At 40.6% G+C, this 21223-nt stretch overlaps 1 protein-coding gene across 1 annotated transcript in view; it reads right to left on the bottom strand.

The window, feature by feature from the left end:
* The window catches only part of LOC147702880 (electrogenic sodium bicarbonate cotransporter 1-like), a 386862-nt gene that overhangs the window by 43225 nt on the left and 322414 nt on the right, over positions 1–21223 (bottom strand). The window contains exons 16-17 of the mRNA XM_086931461.1: positions 13398–13576; positions 8494–8566 (exon numbers count right to left, since the gene is read on the bottom strand). Coding sequence (XP_086787587.1) covers positions 8494–8566; positions 13398–13576 — 252 coding nt within the window. The remainder of the gene's footprint in view (positions 1–8493; positions 8567–13397; positions 13577–21223) is intronic.

Below are 21223 nucleotides of genomic sequence, written 5' to 3'. Positions count from 1 at the left end.
TGGACCCCACCCAATTTTGTCGTGAGGCCCAAATAGTCAAAAACGGATACCCTTTCCAGGGGTCTATCCTCCATCATTGGATGGGGACAATTGATGGAATTGGCATTAAAAACCATATTCTTGTTTTTATTGATGTTGACCACAAGATTCCTTTTTTGGCAAAACTGACAAAACGCGTTTAACACACGCTGAATGCCCATAGATGACTTTGAGAGCAGCAGCGTGTCGTCCGCGAACATAAGTGCGGGAAAACTGTGTGATGCCAGTTTCGGGCAGTCTATATCCTTTATGGAAAGAAGATCTTCTATCAACCCATTCAACCCATTTAAAAAAAGAGAAAAGAGGGTCGGTGCGAGTACACAACCCTGCCTGACCCCCTTGTCTTACCATACCTTACTCTCGCAAAGGCACCTTCGTGAAGAAGCTTAAGATGGTGACATAGATATGGAGGAAGCCCCATAGCCAGCAGAATACTCCAAGGCTGGTTACGGTCCACCATATCAAATGCAGATTTCAGGTCTACGAAAGATAGATATAGACTACCACCTCCCAATATGACATGCTTCAAGTAGATTAACTGGAGCCTAAACAACTGGTCTATTGTGGAGGTTTTGGCCCTAAAGCCTGCTTGTAACGGTGTAAGGATATCTTGTTCACTCATCCATTCTTGGAGACATTTTAATAAAACATTTGCATAGATTTTTTGAGATACATCGATGAGGCTAATTGGCCTGTAATTTGCAGGTTCCATAGGTGATCCCGTTTTATAAATGGGGATAATCTTCGCCCCCGCCCATGTGGGAGGGCTGGGAGTCCCCCTAGAATTGTATTAAATAATGTTTGTAGATAAGGGGCCCACACTGCCTTTTCCTCTCTATACATATCTCCTGGAATCCTGTCCAAGCTGGGCGCTTTATTCCTTTGGTGCTCGTCTAGGGCCAGTTGTACCTTGGCAAGTGTACAGGGTGGTATACACCAAGTGGGGTCGGGATTTGAAAGACAGACTGGCAACTCACTCGCTTTAACTGAGTGATTTAAATATAATTCTTTAAAATGTAAGCGCCATGCTTCTTCGTAGATATTTGGATCAATGGTAGACTTGCCCTGTGACTTCCCAGTGTGAACCAGATTCCAGAAGGCCTTCACATCTTTTACTTCTAACGCAGATTTAATGGTCTGCCATCTTTCAGCTTACCATTCTATTTTTGCATTTAAAATATATATTTTTTTAAAGCTGCCCTGGCTTCCTTGATACGTAACTGATTTCCCTCCTTAAGGGAGGATAGGAGGGTCCCTTATTAAACCATGGGTTCTTATCTCCATGGTATTTGCTCTTGTTAGGCTTGGAGTTAAAAAAGAAATTTGTCAGGATTGCAACTATTTCCTGGTGGATATCTCCCAAGTCCTCACGGCATATGTTGTTAGTGGGGTTTTCAGAGACAATGCATGCCCTTTCTAGCAATGGAATTATACTTTTGTACATTCCTGCCATTGTTTCTATGGTATGAGTAATTTTGGCCCCGCAAATACGCCTCCCTCCAGCCCCGATTCTGTAAACACTTCTAGATGATATTGCAGAGCCTTGGTCTGCATCATTAGAGCAGATATCTAAAAGAATGACCAAAGGATTGTGGTCACTTTCGGTGCGCTGCACAATACTAAAATCTAAAATTTTGTGCCAAATATCCATACTGATTAGAAAATAATCAATTGCCGATGTTTGGCCCGCTCGTTCAAATGTTGGATGGCCTGGATTGTCTTTTGGTAAGCGCCCATTACAAGCCCTTATGGAGAAAGTTAGGGTAAGTGAAGTCATCTGGAGAGCAACTGGTGTTCACCCCTTAGCAGGGTATGTATTTGGTGGAGGGACTAACCATGTTGCGTCCTCATCAGCAGTAATAGGTTGCACAATACCGTTCAGGGGTTCGTAATGGCAGGTAAAATCCCCGCCAATTAGGAGGTGAACACAACCCGGGAGGGATTTCAAAAAGCTATTCAAGGTTACTAAGGTCGGGGAGGTCCCTCCATACTGGACTGGACGAGAATAGATGTTTATAAGTGCCAATTTTTCTGAGTACTTAGTTGTCAGAAGAATACAAATTATATCAGGGAAATGGGTGTTGAGTCTCCTAGCCACAAGACCAAGATGGATTCCCACCCAAATACATAGTCCCCCCGATCGTCTGACTTTAGGTCCCTTAACAGCTGGCTCGTAATAGGTGACAAACCCCACTCTATGGACGGGGGTTAGAGTCCAAGTCTCTTGTAGGAGGCAAATCCTGTGTGAGTCGACAAACTCCCCCCAATCTGGTAGAACAAGTTTAGACCCAAGGCCCGCAATATTCCAGGACAGTAATTTTAAACCGGCATTATCGTTTATTAAGACATTCCCTACATTAGCCTCAAGCCCTGTGTTCTCATGAACACATAAATCATCAGAGCAAGGAGGGTAATGGGGGTGGGCTTCTAGATATGAGGTAATTGCACTGGAGATATTAGTTGTAACCTTAATAAGTTATAGGATACGGCCCTCTACACTGTTATCAACTGTGGGTTGTCCTACGGTATTACTAGTCCCTGCTTCCTCGAATCTTAAGGGTTCATGCACCATCCTCCCTGGGGGCCCTTCATTATGTAGCGCCTTCTGTCCGGCTAAGGTAACGACCTGGTTAGTGCCACCTAGAATCAGTCAATCCACTGAGTCCAGACGTGCAAATTTGTTATACAGGGGTATTGAGAAATGTTGGCCCCCATTTGAGCAAGTTGTCATCCTACCGGGATGACCCCTCCTACCTCTCACTAATTCAAAATTCCCTGAATTAGACATAGTGTCTGGGGGAATGTAGAAATAACTCAAATCCCTAGCCTGTATATAGTTATGTGGATTTGCCGGTACACCCCAACAGGCATGTTCAGCTGCCCTCGTGTCCTTAAAATTAACGACAATGCAGTCCCCTGTGTTGTTTTTCTTCTTAGGTCCTACCCAAGCCACCCTTCTTACAAATAGGATTTTGGACTGTATATCAGTGGGAAGTGGTTTGTTGACATTTAACCAAGGCACTGTCTTGTTCTCAATTGCTCGTAGGTTTCTAGTTGCCCTTGCTTAAGTGCTGAGACGCCAGTCAGAACGGTAACATACGGCGTGCACTCTGGGGGGAGGTCTAGATGATGATATACACTTTCTATCCCCTTCCCATTCTGATTTCCCCTGTAGGCAGAATCCATTATCTGGGGCTGGGACTGTCCCTGAGGGTCACTATTACCAATACAAGAGCCGCACTGTGGCACTATAGTTGCAAGTACTGGTGGAGTAGTTATTCCCGGCCTCATAGAAGTTTGATCAGTTGGTCCGGGACCCACGCCCACAGTTGGAATTGCATTGGATCCTACCGATGCTGCAGACACTGCAGATCCCCCTCCATTACCCACCCTCAAGGAGACACTATCATGCCCACCAACTACTAAGCTACTCTTTGTAGCACTTACAACAAGGGTCAGTGAGGACTCAAGTTCCATTAGGCTGTTTTCAATTGAGATAAGTCTCAATAATATGGGTTCCAGTGATGATTTCATTAAGTTACCTATTTTAGACAGATAATCATCTATCATTGTTGGCAATCCAATATCGCTTCCATCAATGTTCCCCATGTTTGTTAATTGAAGAATTTGAGGTGGGTCGTCAGTGGTTACCGGGCCAACAGTTTTATTTTCATCCAGTTTGCTTAGTTTAGGTATTTTAGGATTCCTCCCCTTCTGCTGCGCTCCCCCTCGCTTCCTTTTGGGGATTGCCCCTTGTGCGTACTTCATCGGTGTATTAGGCTGATTGTGGACCAAGGCATTGCATACTACCGTGTTATTAGAATTAGATTGCGATGTTTCACTTCCGGGCGCCACCTTATCTTTTGCTCGACAGTCATTTTGTTGGGAACCCGGGCTCGGCAACTGTAGCATAAGAGGAGTGGGGGATCGAGAGACTCTTGGTGGTGAGGAAATGTTCATAATCCGTCCCAAGGACAACCTCTTTGCAAATACTGGGTCCATAGAGAGTCTACGCTCCATGATTTCTATCTTGTGGGCCAAAACAGATGAGGCCCTTGTGATGAATTGGTCTAATGTTCCTGCAACGTAGCCTGCTCCGGCCACCTTCCTGCTTCGCCCCTCCCGTGTGGCCATTGCTTATCCTAATTGTGTTACATTAGCAATTTGGCCAAAAGGAGAAAAAAGCAGAAATCCACTTACTAAGCAGGTGAAAAGGCAATAATTCGGGATTGTTGGAACCAAGAGAAGGGGCCCAGCCCAGCCTCTCGCAGTCTCGAATGGGCCCGCCCTTGGCCCGGGCTTCGCCCGGCACGTGCCCGCGCGCGTCCCGCAAAGCAGGGGCAGTGAGCCCCTTTGTAGTGCAGGAGGGCGGGGCAGTAGAATCCCCAGGTGAGTGTGCTCCAAGGAAACCTCCCTTCCAAGTTTCAGGCGATCCAGCAACAAGACCGCGGCTGCAAGCGGCACATTTAAAAAAAACTATATTTTTAACAACAATATTTTTTTCCTCTATATTTTTGTACTCACCATGATGTAGATAGGATGTTGATATTCTTGACATCCATATTTAGGTCCCGATATTTTGGGACCTCGATATTGTCGTCGTCGATATTCTGTCAGGGATTCCTGGTGGCCACAGATGAGAACCCCACAGGTGGGGTTGATTACCCACTAATGGAACCTCTGTCTTGTCTCTGTTCAATTTTAGCGAGTTCCTATTCATCCAAGATTAAACTTGGGCAACACAGCTGTTAAGAGCTTCTCCCTTGTCATTTTCCTGAGATTATAAGGATACCACAATTTGGGTGTCATCTGCGCTTTAGAAAAATGTAAGGCCATGGGATTTTACAATTTCTGCTAATGGTTTCACATACAAGTTGAAGAGTAAGGGGCTATGGGTCGAGCCCTGCGGCACCCCGGAAACTAGGAAGTGTGGGATAGAGTTATAGTGCAGTGAATGCACCTGGAAGGTGCTGTCATGTAAAAAAGAGCTCAGCCACGCCAGAGCTACACCCATGTCTCTTAGAATGGCCAACAGAACCGAATGATTATGGTGTTGAATGTTGAATGCAAAACCAAAGGGGATGATGGACGGAGTGTTGAACATTGCCGGTCCAGGGAGGACCTGGCTTGGCAGTTCGGGCTGGACTGTTCCCATGAGGCTCAGGGTCAAGACTGATTTGCTTATGGCCAGCTCTAAACTGGGGTGGCATGGTGAGCAAAAGAATGATGGATTTAACCCAGATCTCTTCACTGGGGGTGAATGTTTTGATTTGTTCTGCATTCAGTCCATCAATTGTGTGAATGTTGAATGCGGCACTAAGATCCAAAAGGACCAGTGCAGCTGTGCCAACTTCGTCTAGCTGGAAGTGAGGATTCTAATTTTATTTGCACTTAGGTTTTAGTAAGAGCTCCATTTACAAACTGCGTTGAGCTCACCCACTCACACTAGGTGCAGTGGGTGAGGATCGGATGATGAATCATGCCACTGGTGGTACTAGTGTGTGAGCATCCTACAAATATATCCATGTGATGCAAGGGTCGCATCGATTTCCCTGGGAGTTGATCCCTTTCCACTTTGATATATATTGAGACTGGTGAATTTGACCTCTTAAAATGTTAGGAGTTCATCAGTTGTGAGGCTTTCCCTTTTTTGTGTACTGATTACAACATTTAAGGTAAGCTGAGGGTTGCCCCAATTTAGCTTCTCACTCTACCTTGTTTTTCTACATTTGTAACATGATGTTCATGTTACAGGATATTGTGGAATCAATATTAGTATCATTCACTGGGGAACACACTCTTAGAGAGACAAACTTGGGCAGCCTCTAAAGTAAAGGAAGATGGCACTATGCTCGTATAATTTCAACCTCTTCTTTTGGTCCAGAGTTTTCATAGCCAGATACTTTATCTGATCCTCTTAACATAAGCAATATCTCCCTCAGACACAAATTCAACACGGTAATATTGCATATGGCAGTTAGAATAATTAAACCTCCAATAACTAGCAGTGCAGCCCCTCTGCCAGGATCTTCAGCCTCTCTCTATTTTAAGGAAACAGTGGCTTCATCTGTGAGTAAAATAAAATGTCACTATCCACATCCCCGTGATAATGGCCAATTAAAAAATAAAACACAGGGTAAATCTTCAGATTGCCATCCAACGATGGAGGCTACAGTTTATTCACGCTCTCCTTCCCACTCAATTTTATTCAGCAGCACCCCCGTTCACGATCTTCTGGTGCAGGGTAAGCTGCTACTCACACCCAAGTCTTTCATTCAAGTTGTGCATCACTTCTCCAGTGCCTCCTTGGTTGCAGATTGCGCCTTTTCTCCTCCATATGCAACACCATATGATAGGCTGAGTTAACATTATGTCTTTGTTGAGTTCTATGATAGACTATACATACTCCTATACTCTTTTCTGTGCCAATCTGAACCGGCACTAAAAATAAAAGACATGCTCCGTAGGAGGAATTCAGACTTGTCCGAGGGCTTGCCATTATCTGGAAGATCTGAATAGACTCCAGTCATACAGAGGATGCTTCAGGAAGAATGAGAGCAAATTACATCTGTGGCACAGCTTTTTTATTATTTTTAAGTGAATGTTGGGAAGGAAAAGTCCTCTGCATGTTAAAAGATGTGCACCCTGTCTCAAGTGTGCAAATGTACTGTTGTCTAGATTCCAAATGCAGATTTCTACTGTCATAGGCCTGTGGTCAGGGCACCCGCTGACACACTGAATGGTTCCGTACTGCAGGCGGGGATAAGACTTGAATTGGGCCTGTTGGGCCCCAGGGAACTCGCTGCTGGAGGTGCTTTTGACTAATTTCTAAGATTCAAGGGGGAACTCTTGAGTACGGCCTACTAGTGAGCTTTCCCTGGATGCGGCCACCAGTGAATCAGAATAACCCTGACCACTGGAGTAATGACGATTGAGGGGACCCCCCTGAAAGGTACGTGGAGGGGCCCCCTCCGGACCCATGAAGGAGCTCTCCGGGTAGAGTACTGTGTTGAGGGGGCCTTCTTGAGCCTGGGCCCCCCACACAGTGGGGGCTGCGGGGGCCTGTGTTACGCCACTGACCTCGACCACATTACAAAGAAACGGGTGGGACAGGGGTATGCCTGACAAACAGTAGAGTCCCAAACTCAATGGGAATTGTGCTGTTGCTTACGAATGTTATTATTCCTTTGTATGTGTAGGGTTAGAAATAAAATACTTCTTTTAAATATAAAAGCAAGTATTTGGCAGGACATTGATTTACTGACATTACTGCGTGCACTTTGGGTTAAAAGTCATTTTCCCTGTATCTACACTTCCCCCAATTGAAGCCTTTCTCTGCTCGACCACAGCTACTACTGAGAGTGAAGTGCAGAAGGGATACTTGGCCCAGTTGCACAGCATCCATAGTATGTGGGGTCCCATGATATCATGAGTAACAGTCCTCAACCAAAGTGATTGGGCCCAGTAGCCCCTGATGCCCAGTGGTCGTCTGAAAATGGTTCTGAAAATGAATAATACTGAAAGAGAGAGGAAAAGCAGCCATGTTGTATCTGCTCATGGGTAACCTCTGTGCCACCACCAAATAAGCATTTTGTCAACAATGTGGTTTGAGCTGTGAAATGCGTTGAGTGAATTGATGTCTGATGGAATGCATTTAAAAAAATGAATGAGTCAACTGTACTACCCATGTCAGCAATAAGAAAGAGAACAATGCTGTATAATAAGAAGCATGGACTGAAATATAGTCAGAAAGTAATATTTGAAGATCAGTCAGTCATTTGTAAGTCATATATTCACTCACACTGTCACCGCAAACACATCAGTTTAATCATCAGTTAATGTAAACATATTCATTGATTATAACTCAACATCAAGCAATGGTTTTTCTGTACTCGTTGTACAATGGGAAAATATCTTCATTAGTATTCAAATAAAAAGGAGCAACAATGAAAAACGTTTCGAAAAACACTGAAATATATTAAATAATAGATAATATGTTAGGTAAGAAAAACAAAGAGAAGCAAATGAAATATATAGATTCATAATCGATTAGAAAAAAATTAAAAAAATTAAATAAAAAAACTGAGAGAACCATCTTCATTGATAGTCAGCAATATGCCACATACTCAGTGATAATCAGTCGGCAATGTGAAATAATTGGATGCACTCCTCTACGTATAGTTAATAAACTGCAAGGGTTCATGCTTAATGTATACAGTTTTCATTTGCCCATAGGCCTTAACTTGCTACATTCTTTGTGCATCCTCAAGTGCCAAGATTGTCTCAATGAATAATAATCCAAACATATAAAGTTATATACCCCATTAAAAGACCTTGATTTTTTTAATTGTCCCAATTTAAACACCAATTGTTGTGCAATTATTTTATGAAACCCGATTTCTATAAATTACAATAAAACAATAAATATAGTTTAAAAAATGCATGAAAAAGTACCTTGAGAACAGGTGCCAAAAAGATGGACGTTCCAGTAAGGATAAAGACTATAAGTCCAGTCACTCTTTGTTCCCTAAAAACAATTACATTTACATTTGTTGTTAAAAAGAAGAGATTGATCAATTTTATTTTATAGTGTCTAAAATCAGCACCAAAGTCCAATATCAAACTATAATCACAATATAACATAATTCATTTTGGTGAAGCCACAGCATGACCAGTTCATAACCCTGAAACACATTAAACACTTGATGAATCTCATTCTTTCTAATTGAGCTTCCCAATCATATAGCTTTAAATCAGGAAGAGTCCAGCCCTCGTCTCCAGCCCTCTGCTTGGTTTGATACATATGTAATCTCAAATAGCATCTTCTGTGAATGCATTTCTGCTAATGTTAAGTCACTCAACTAATAAGCGGTCCACAGCAAATTTGAGTATAAAGGGAGATTGATGAATGTTTTGACAGACTTTGATGGCTATGGCGTAAGAATTTATTTGAGTTTGCAAGTCCAAAGAAATCAAAATATATTCTATTCATGAATGGCAGTGATAATTATGAAAGTCTAGGGTGTATTTTCTTTTCTCTTCATAGGTTTCTCGCCATACACCATTTAAACAAAGATTATTCATTTATCCCATACCCTTAAATTGGGAGGCAGGCTGAAGTTGCTTTAAAAGTTTAATCTAGAATCTAATTTAGTGGAAGGTTAAAATGTCCCCGTTCTATTAAATGATCCTGTAAGAGGTATTAGCTCTTCATATTCTGAAGACTTGTCGGGTCATCAGAATTAGGACCATAGAAGCAACAATATTAATCTTAATGCCCTGGAAATATTTGTCTAGAATCAATCATCTCTCCATTTATCTGATTTAACCCTAATTGATTTAACTTCAAATTTGTACCAATAATTATGTTGCAACCGCTAATTTGTAACATATGTTCATATGAGAATATCTCCAAAGACCACCCCAGTTTAAGATACTTCTGGGACTCGGTACGAGAAAAATGGGTTTCTGCTTAGCTGTTAAGTCAAATGTCAAAATCTTGTGTTCCCAATATCATAATATCTTAACTTACTAAATGTTATTCCATAATCCTTATTTTTCCAAGAGCATATTCTAATTTCATGAATGCCTATCATTATCAGCTACGTTTGTTTACAAGTTCTTTCCTTAATTCTGCTAAAACAACATTTTATTGTCAACTCTTTTAAATTAACCAACTTCAAGGTAATATCAGTAAACTCAAATTCATAATCTCCCACCTAACCCGTTCCCAACTCCCAATATGACACAGATTAATTATTTCTGTCTCCTGAGGAAGCCTACACATTCTTGGGTCTATGTAATAACCTAGCCAGATCCCACAAGTGTATTATCATAATTCAACTGTCTTCTTTAATATAGATTAAAAAGAGCATCATACCATTCTCAAGACTATTCTGAGCTGGAATCATCAGACCACCTTAGTCTCTACAATGGCACCTTTTCTTTTAAATCTATTAGGTGGCCCATCTGCCACAGTATGCCGTCCTTTTCACAAGAGACATTTGATTGAACCTTAAACGGTGAGTCTTTAAATGAGGGGAAATGGCTTTAGCTAACTGCCTTCTCCCTGCTTTTCAATATTTGTAAATAAACTAATGTGCTACTAGGTTTCTTCATCTCTGATAAACTTTAGATTGTTCCCTTTGTAATTTGTCAACAGAGGTTGTGTTGAACGGACCAAACGTTTGGTGGATGGCTGCTGTCAGTTTTGACAGGTGCCCATCAAACTTTTGTTTTTCAAAAATAAAGTCCCAAATTGGGGGTTTATTTTTAAAAACAAGTAGCTAATGACCCCCACAACCAGGGAGTTTGTGGTGGTCTTTATTTTAATTATTATATTCATTACTACCAGGTCTACCCTGGTGATGATGGACAGAAAAAGGACATCAGACTATCAGCCCTAAGTAGGGGGATTCTGGGATGTACCTACACTACCAGCCAGCAATGTGTCAGGCTGTCAGAGTAACCTTCCTGTTGACAAAGCCAATGAGGCCATGGCTTATGGTCTGACTAGCTTACATTAGAGCAGGCGGACTAAGAGTTTGGTGGGCAAGGTATGCCATCTCATTGGTGACAGAGTACCTTGTCTGCCAAATTCTGAATCAGGCACTTAGCCTTCTCATCTGCTGTTTCAGTTATTTGTATAGATCCATTAACCTTCTATATCTAAGGGTTGTCTAACATTTGCTTTTCTTCAGCATTGGAATTCGTGTGAGATACTGGACTATTTCCCTCTCACAGATTGTTCTATTGATTGGTATTGAATATATCCCTTTTATTTGTCTTTTCTGAGCTGTTTAATGGAGGCATTAATGCATATTTCAATGATCTTAAATGTTTAGCTGTTGAGTTCATCATCCTCTGTAAAATGTCCAATCTTATTTTGTGTCAACCAAACTTAGCAATAAGGATTAAAGGGTGCGCTTGTCTTTGATTGGCCTTCTCCACCTTCTCCTGAAATTTACAAGACTTTAAATCTAATTAGTTTTTGCCACAGCAACTGTCCTGGAAAAGTTCAATTGATATCTATATGTCCTCCTCCCATTTTTTGATTCCTCGTTGATCAGCTAGATCTTCTATGAAAGCTCTAATCTCTGTGAATAGCAGTGGACAGTTGTGGTTTAAATGGGGCTTTTCTGGGATCTTATGGATAAGTTTCAACGTCTGCTCCAAGGTTACACTAGAGGGAGCTGGAGGGAGTGATGTTGGCTAAGTCTCCTATCTGTCTTTTGTTAGATCTTGTAAAGTAATGAGTGCTGTTGGTACCAACATTTGTGGTGCATGTTTAAGCCTTAAAGTTGGAATTATGTCCCTTTCCCTTTTCCCTTTTTGAGTTCCACTCTCAGTTTCCATTCCTTTAAACCTAATGTACTAAGTGTCACTAGTCTTTGTGGCTTCATTAATTGGTATTATATTATGAGCTGTACTATGATTTAGTGTATATTAGATTCTGAGTCAACATTTTTATCAGTCAAGAGCTATTCGATTGTTAAAGCTTCCAACCCGTATTTGGAATTCAATCCTCTGTCCGCCTGAATCGAGCTTAAATAAGATTTTTTTTGAGTAAGGGCCATTGGAAAGGAGAAAGATGGAAGTCCCCATTGTCTCCATATGAATCTGTTTTAATTAGTTAATCTTGTGTCAGATGGGTCAGGAAGTACTTTCCAACAGGATACATCATTTGACCTATGAGCAATCTCTCCCTTCCTAAAAGCCATTCGCTGCAGGCTATATATACATAGGTAGCGGGGTAGTAAGATTAAAAAAAGATGTTTTCTATTCAGATGTATTCCAACCTGATTTATTGATTTACTTTTCTAGGGTGTTACATTTTTTCTGTTGTAAAACCCCTGTAGTTTTGCAATGTCTTTGTAATTTTTGAGGTTCCCAATAAGTCTGATACTGCAAAAATGATATGTATTGTATACTTTAAAAATCAAAGATCTTAGGGTCACTAAGGTCTTAAAAGCATTAAACATCACAGAATGCCATAAAGAATCCTAGAGACCACCTTGACGATTTACAGGCAAAATAGGAAGAATGCTGAGAGTAAGAGAAATCCAGGGACACTCTCACAAGAGTTTGTGCAAGTTCAGCAAGCCATGTAAAGTTGCAATATTGACTCCAGTTACTTGTACTAAATGGGCCAAACTGGTTATGACTGACGCAAGGAGCCACCCTACAGCATGATCCACTGCTCAAGGATCACTTACAGAAACAAATAACGACACATTTGCTGATGTCAATTATTTTGCTCAGTTACCTGGTCCAATTGACATGAATTGTTTGCCAGTACACAATGTGTTAAAGATTTAAAAGACACAAAGGACCCAATTCTCAAAAACAGGTGTAAATTGTGACATTCGTGCATTGTTGTAATTTGTCTCTTTCATAACTGTGTATGACTTATACATGCATAGTTTAATGCCTGTGGGAATTAATAGGGTCATTTAATGGAATTTGTGAACTTCTTTCTGCTCCATGTACTGCTTACAGTATGCATGTGCAAGTTCGGGAAATTCAGCTATACCATGTTTTCATTTTTAACTTTTTTACTTTAGACTATTTTTTTCCATATGCGTCTTCTCTTTCAACGTCCACTTTGCCAATTCACATGCACTTTGGTGCACCTTCTAGCATTTTCTGCAACATTTTTACTGAAATCAATCACATGCAATTTAAATGTGTAGGTAAATCATTTACAAATGTTTGTGAATCAGCACCAATGCTGGGCCTGACTTTATCATATTTGCACAGAAGTTTCTAGGCCTCTCCAAAAGGCATACATACCCCTGGAGATCGTGTCACTGGCATAACTAACTTGAAATTAGAACACAACCAACTGCGATAACATACCCATGAGTGTGTGCATTTGGGCAGGTTCTATATTTGTGAATGAGACCTCTTTAATCGCACACCTAAGGTATGCTTACCCCCTTTTCCAGGCTAAAGTTAAACGCCTGGTAACATTCAATTTGAATCGTAACTCAAGTTCCTCTCTTTCTCTTAACTAATAAATGAAAAACAAATTATCTAGAACATGTTACCCATGGCTGCATGATGGAAGTTTTGACACGCTTTATTTATAGGTAATTGATTTGCACTGGAGCTGGGAGCTGCAGCCGTGGTGGGTCTGCAAATAGGAGGGCCTTGGAATGTGTCTGCGCAGGATCACGTTGCAGGCGCTCTCTGTTTACTGCGCTGGCAGTTTAAATCCCTCTATATTTCCCATGAGTACATGTCCCGCTCGGTAAGTGGAATAACAGCCTAACACACAGTTCAAGCCCCTTCGAACGCAGGCAGGAATACTTCCACCTCGGAGGAATGAGCACTAGCAACATGGCGCCGAGCAGTACCTGATGCCCAGGAACTTCGGCTGCTCTCCCGGTGCAGATACCGTACTTTCCATTTTAAGGCTGTCCATGTGCGCGAGGGAGATGACGGTTGCTGACACATACCAGGGGAGGGCGGTGACCGACGAGACTATGATTAGTACACCCACGCAGAAGAAATCCAGATGCAATCCGCCCCCTTTCTGAAAAGATTACAACACGCGTTTGTTATATACATTACATACCAATCATTTTAAAATAAAGAGATATTCCAAGCCAATTCAAAGTTCTACTATATAGTTTACTTCTCAAACTTTCCAAATATTTGTACACTTCCCTCGTTGCTGACAGCCTGCTTCATAGCTGCCAGCTCTTTAACATGTGTGGAACAGTTCTATGTTTGCAGAGTACTTAGTGACATTTCAATGAAGGGAGCAATTGAGTGTTATTTGAGTGACGATTTATAAAGAGTAGAACAAAGCATTTAAATTCATGGAATAACGCATACATCAAGAGATTACCCCTTCTAGAGAGTACAGCGGAAAAACCTCTTGTTTCTCGACTAAATTAAAAAACTTATACTGATAATCGCCCAGTGAAAATTTCCTCCAGCATACTGTACCTATGGAGAGGGTATTCCACTCGTGAATTCTCTTCTTCAATTAGCCCTTCCACTGGCGCAGAGAAAATTCTCGATTGCCACTCACTTCTAAAGCATTCTCTACTCTGCTTAACTGCGAGCAAGCTCAACGAAACTTAAGTAAATGAAATAGTGAGTGTGAGACACCATCCATCCTCGCTTTCTCTTTACACGTCAGAATACTCCTGATGCCGTCTGTCACTTCTCCATCCTTAGTTTTGTTATCTGCTCATCCTTTTTCGCTTTCCTTCAGTTCCTGCCAATCTCTGCACACTCTTTCCAAATCTTGTATTTACCCTTCCTTACCCACTCACTCTTGTTTCTTCTCTCCACCAGTTTCTCTCTGTCTTTTATTCTCACACGCTCGGTCCATGTAATGAAAGCTCCACTCAATGTTGAGATTTTAAAGATTTATTGTAGTTTTCAAACTTAGCACAAATAGGGCAGCATCACAACATACATCCTTCCGCTGCCCCGATCCTCTACTTACTCCCCAACTATCTAGGTTCTAACACGTCATCAAAATCTATATGATAAAGCATTCGATGACTCTAACTCTTATGTCATGACATATCTTCCACCTTAAAACACAGAACAAAGGTTAATTGAATAAACTACATATATGCATGAAAAGATAAATAAACATTAAATATAAACATAAAACTATAATTGATACAAGAGCGTACCAGCTGGAATCAATCAATACGCAGATTAGCACCAGCTGGAAGAAATCAGTATGCAGATAAGTATCACTATAAGTGGTACACAAATAATCATTTCTGATTAACTACACTGACTATCTTAAGCATTAACAAAGTCACACCCAGAAATCCTTCTGCACATATGAAATCATAGTATCTTGTGGGCTTGATAATTCTTCAGACAAATCTTCCAAACCTGGTAGTATTACTAATATTTGTAGATGATACATTATGGCTCAGTTAGGATGGTACGCTGTGGCTTTGGAATGAAACCAGAGCTGAATCCATCAATGGACGAAATACAGGAACCCTATGTCAAGGGTCCAGAGACCTGGTAGGTGTTTGTATGGTCACTGCTTACTAAGTCAGTGTGTACCAAAAGTGTGTAAAAAAGAAAAATTTCTTTTTAGAGTCCCCTCACTCACCGGGGTTGCCCCACGGTGACATGCTTCATCATTGGGGCCATCCCAGTTCTCTACGAAAAGGGGCGTGCTGCGACAAGGCGACTACGCTGGAGCACTGGTTTTGTGAGATGACTATGTGTGGTGCATGTGTAGTGATGATGGAGTGGGTGTGGAATTAAAAATACCGTGCTAGTGGGCCTCAACAATTTATTTTGCTCCTAGTGTGGTATAAAAAATTAAAAAGGGGTAACACTGTGTTCCAACTTTTACTGAGTTAGATCAGTGTCAAGGTCAACATGTTTCAAGCTCCCCCAAGCTTTTCTTCAGGACCATACAGGGTCCAGCCCTGTATTGCCACTCCTGTTTTTCAAATGAAAAAGTATTGCTAAAAAATACTTATTTACAATGAACGCTGTTGTTAATAAACATGCGTGTTGTGATACATACCTTTTGTATTTCACTTCGATTTATAAAAGAGTGTATGATTACACCCCATGGTCTTAGGCAAGGGCAGGAACGCCTCGTGGAAACATTGTTCCTATCGGCAGACCCGCTCGGTACTACCTGGTGCTTCCTCACCCGACCGCATGCGGTCGGGTGAGGTCGGGTCGGGTGACCATACAAACACCTACCAGGTCTCTGGACCCTTGACATAGGGTTCCTGTATTTCGTACACAGACTGGAGGCCGACCTGGTCTGGTTTAACCTCCTTCTCCCTCCTTTTTTGTTTATCCATCAATGGACGGTCATACACATCAACAACTGCCTCTCCAATATAATTTACATCCCTGGCGATTTGCTCTTGAGTGTTCACCCTCATTCAACCAGTTCCTGGTGTGCGGCACTGCATCGCCCATGTTGTCTTTCATCAATGGCACTCTGCTCAAAAGGACTATACCCAGTTGACACACAAGGTGTCACACTGTACGCCTGCACAGTTTCCCTTACTTCTTTCTTCCATGGCAGTCTAGCATTTTTCACACAGTCTAGCATTTTTCACAAGTTGTACAGTATTCTTTATCACCCTACTGAAACCCTCAACAGCACCACTGCCAGCAGGGTAATGCACTGATGTGGTATTATGTTCAATGGCATTCCTACACAAAAACTCTTTAAAAATCTCACCAGGGAATTGGGGTCCATTGGCCATAATTATGCGCTTTGGTATACATTCTCTAAACAATATTCGATACATAATGCTCACCACTGCATTGGATTCAGCCTTGGATAAGATCTCTAATTCTGTCCATTTAGCAAAATGATCAAAACACACAATTATGTACCTGAGAAACGAGCCATCATAAACAGGTCCGACTATATCTAGCCTGGAATGATCGGTGGATTAAATGTGCCTAAGGTTTTCTCAGAGTCATTGCAGAACTCGCATTCAATTACTTTCCTTTCAACTGCCACATCGATACCCGCCCAGCATTATAACTCGTTATTAGAAATGGGGTCTCTAGTTGGCAGTGATTTGCACCCTGCCCAAGTAGGGACCCTCACTCTAGTCAGTGTAAGGGGATTACACAGCTAAAATAACCCCTGCTCACCCCCTTGGTAGCTTGGTTCCAGCAGTAAGGCTTATGTCAGAGGCAATGTGTTAAGCATTTGTACATACACACACAGTAACACAGTCAAAACACAGCAAAAGGATACCACACCCATTTAGAAAAAATAACCAATGTTTAGCTGAACAAAACAAGACCAAAACGACAAAAATCCAGCATACACAAGTCAAAATATCACTTTTAAAAGGTTCAAATTAGTTCAGTCCATAGGATACTATGGATGCATCACTTTTAGCACAAAATACCTGGGATGGGGCAAAATCAAAGACGAAAACAGGTGCAGAGGAGGTGAGGTGCTGGAAAAGCAATGCTGTGCGTTGGTTTCTTACTCCATTGGGAGGTGATGTATCGGTTCCTTACTGCCAGGGGAGGTGATGCGTCAGTTCCTTATTGCAGCTCAGGGGAGGTGATGTGTCGCTTACTTACTATGAGAGGAGGTGATTCGTCAGTTCTTTACTGTGAAGGGAGGTGGTGCGCTGATCTGCGGACACGCGGCCTTGGTTCCTTACTTCTGGGGAATGTCAGTAAAGAACTTGGTGCCCGGGTCGGTGCGTTGAAATTCTAGACGTGCTGTGTCGATGCGGCAGCCGTGGAATAGGCGTGGAATAGGCGCTGCATCGATTTCACAGCTGCGAAGCTGGCGATGCATCGAGTTCTGCCGCCACACTGCAGGACTTGTGGTGGAGTCAGAGCTTGTACCACGATGTCGGTGACACGGTGCTTAGGTCTTGGGTTGCGCCAATCTTTTGGTCATACGGCAGGCACTGCGTTGCTTCTTCGGCCGCACAGCGCCGCCGCATGATTTTTCAACCGCACAGCAGCGCTTACTCGGAAGAACAGGTGCTGAGCTTCAATGCATGGATTTTCTTCCCAGATTTACCATATTCCACATCCATGGGCCCAGGAATTGGATTTGGCTCCAGTCAGAGCTCCCAGCAGAAGAGCTCAGGCACTGTTAGGTGAAGTCTTTGATGGCCCAGAGACTTTGTAACAGGAGGCAAGCCTGCACCAGCCCTTGGAGAACCTTGGAAGGCAGGATGTAGAAAGCAAAGCCTAGTCCTTTCGCTCCTAGGACAGAAGCAGCAAGCAGCAGACCGGCACAACAAAGAAGCAAGCTAGTGTCAGCCCCTGCTACAGCATCCAGCTCTTCTTCCTGTCAGAATGTCCTCTTAGTTCAGAAGTGTTATAAAGTTATGGTGTCATAGCTCCAGTACTCCAGTTTCTGCTTTTGAAGTAGGCAAACTTCAAAGGAAAGTCTGTGTAGTTCACAATAACCTGCCTTTCCCTGACCTGGCTCCAGACACACTACAAGGGGATGGAGATAGCTTTGTGTGAGAACAGGCACAGCCCTATGCATGTGTCAGCTAAGGAAGACCCATCAGCCTGGTGATTGCCCATCAGATAATTTACCCTTTTGAATGAGGTTGTTGGCTTTACCCTTGTATTGATCTGGTAAATGCTGTATTAGCTTTTCTAGTTCGTCATAGTGCGCTTCTCACGAATCACTGACAGAATTTCGACTTCAAAAATATCGACCTACAAGAATATCGAGTCAACAATATCGAGGGCAAAAATATCGACATCCTATCTACAACATGGTAAGTACAAAAATATCGAGAAAAAAAATATCGATGTTAAAAATATTGATGTTAAATATATCTTTTTTTTTTTTAATATATAAATGTAAAATTAAGTCTATAAGACTAATAAATAAAAGAAACATATTTAAAAGTATCTAATAATATTTAAAAGTAATAAATAATACATATATTAAGAATACATTAATTAAATATATACAGTAAATATGTAATATATATACACTGAACAATAAGTATTAATAATTATTTTACGAATTTATAAATTAATGAAATATATTCTAATTTACTAACACATTTACAAACATAAAAAAGTAACATAAATAAAATGTAAGTAATATAAAAAATAAAATAAATATTTGATATATTAACAATTAATTAAATAAAACGTTGCATAGCGTAAGGGTAAAAATTTCTATTCCTACTCCAGAGAGTACAACAGTAGGGAAAACTGACCCTGAACTCAAAAAACACCCCTTTACCCAAGAACTGAAACTGACCCTGAACCCTAAAAATACCCCTTTACCCAAAAACTGAAAACTGACCCTGAACCCAAAAAATACCCCTTTACCCAAGAACTGAAAAGTGACCCTGAACCCAAAAAATACCCCCTTACCCAAAAACTGAAAACTGACCCTGAACCCTAAAAATACCCCTTTACCCAAGAACTGAAAACTGACCCTGAACCCAAAAAATACCCCTTTACCCACGAACTGAAAACTGACACTGAACCAAAAAATACCCCCTTACCCAAAAACTGAAAACTGACCCTGAACCCTAAAAATACCCCTTTACCCAAGAACTGAAAACTGACCCTGAACCCAAAAAAACCCCTTTACCCACGAACTGAAAACTGACACTGAACCAAAAAAGACCCCCTTAACCATAAACTGAAAACTGACCCTGAACCCTAAAAATACCCCTTTACCCATAAACTGAAAACTGACCCTGAACCCTAAAAATACCCCTTTACCCATAAACTGAAAACTGACCCTGAAACCAAAAAATACCCCTTTACCCAAGAACTGAAAACTGACCCTGAACCAAAAAATACCCCCTTACCCAAAAACTGAAAACTGACCCTAAACACTAAAAATACTCCTTTACCCAAAATTAATTATTATTATTTAATTAGCAATTAATTAATAATAAACAATAACAAATAAAGTAAATATATTATCACATTAGCTGTAATTATTATAATGTAATAATTAATATTATTTTTTCCCAATTAATTAATTAACAGTAATAAAAAATTATATATCAATAAATAACTCTAATTAATGTAACTTATTAATATTATTTAATTACCAATTAATTAATAATGTAAAATATGTACAACATAATAATAATTAATTAACTAATTAATATTAATTATTTTCCAATAAATTAAATATAAATTTATAAAAACATATATTAATTAATTAATTATTATTAATATACTCCCCACCCCATTCCCCTATAAACCCACATCCCGCTACAGAAAATATATATCAATTAATCAATTAATTTTTTTCCCAATTAATCAATATTAATTAGCAATTAATTATAATTAATTAATTAATCCTACTAATTATTAATCAACTTACCATAATTAAATTACTTCCCACCCTATTCCCCTATAAACCCACAACCCGCTACAGAACATATATATCAATTAATAAATTAATTAAAATTATTTTCCTATTATTTTCACATAATTACCAATTAATTATAATTTATTAATAAATCCCACTAATTAATAAACAATTTACCATAATTAAATTACTTCCCACCCTATTCCCCTATAAACCCACAACCCGCTCCGGTACAAAAACATAAAAGTTACTTATAAAATTATTTATTATTAAATAAAATTTATACACATATAATAGTAATTATTTTAAATAGTTAAATTAAACATATAACACATACATAATAAAAAACTATACAATAATACAAATATCGATATTAGTGTCATCGAAATTAGTAACATCGATATATATGCTATCGATATTACTTACTTCGATATTACTTACATCGATATTAAGTATTTCGATATTACTTACCTTGGGTCGATATTCTGTCCTACGATATTCTTGCCTTCGATATTATGCACCTTCGATATTTCAGACTCGATATTATGGTAGGTCGATATTTACAACTCGATATTTTGACTGTGTACCGCTTCTCACAGCTTGCTAGAAGGGCTTGCGCGTTGGCAATAAGGCAACTATTAGCGGCCTGTGACGCAACTCGTTTGCCTGAAGCGTCTATAAGCTTTGACTCCTTACCAGGAGGAGGGGTTTCACCTCTGGCTTGTGAATTGGCTAGCTTGCAGACATTAGATACAAGGGAGTCCAAGGGCACTTGACCTTTAATATAAACTGGGTCAGTATGAGCAGCTTTATATTTTTTATCAACTCTTGGGGTAAGTATTCTTGCTCTAACTGGGTGCTTGAATACTTCATTAGTGTGCTTTAGCATGCCTTTTGGCATTGGCAATGTATTAGTAGATTTTTGCGATGGAGTGAATGTTTCCATGAGGAAATCCTCCTCTAGTGGGTCAGTGTGTAATTCCACTCCATGATATAGAGCAGCCCTATTGATAAGTTATGGGAATCCAATATTATCATCAGGTGGTGTTGGTCTGGAGGGATATAGGTATGGATCATTAATATTATCTGGGTCTTTATCATAATCGTCCCATGGATCTGGGTCCTGTGGTATGGTGTGATGGTCATTATCCCCATCCCCATCCCCGTCCCTGTCCCCATTCCCATCCCCATTGTCATCCGTGTCATTATACTCCTGTGGTTCAGGGGAGAAATTATGTGGTGGTGAGTTATAAGGAGATATTAGTAAGTTGGGATTAATAGGTGGAGGAAAGGGACGTATGTAAGGGGAGAGGGGTTAGTACCCATGTCCTTCTTTTTTTTTAGAGGTATATGGTATTCCTCGAA

The sequence above is a fragment of the Lissotriton vulgaris genome, chromosome 7, assembly GCF_964263255.1.
Source record: "Lissotriton vulgaris chromosome 7, aLisVul1.2, whole genome shotgun sequence".
NCBI classification, from domain to species: domain Eukaryota; kingdom Metazoa; phylum Chordata; class Amphibia; order Caudata; family Salamandridae; genus Lissotriton; species Lissotriton vulgaris.
Note: the sequence above shows the minus strand (reverse complement) of the source record. Positions and strands in the feature narration are given on the sequence as shown.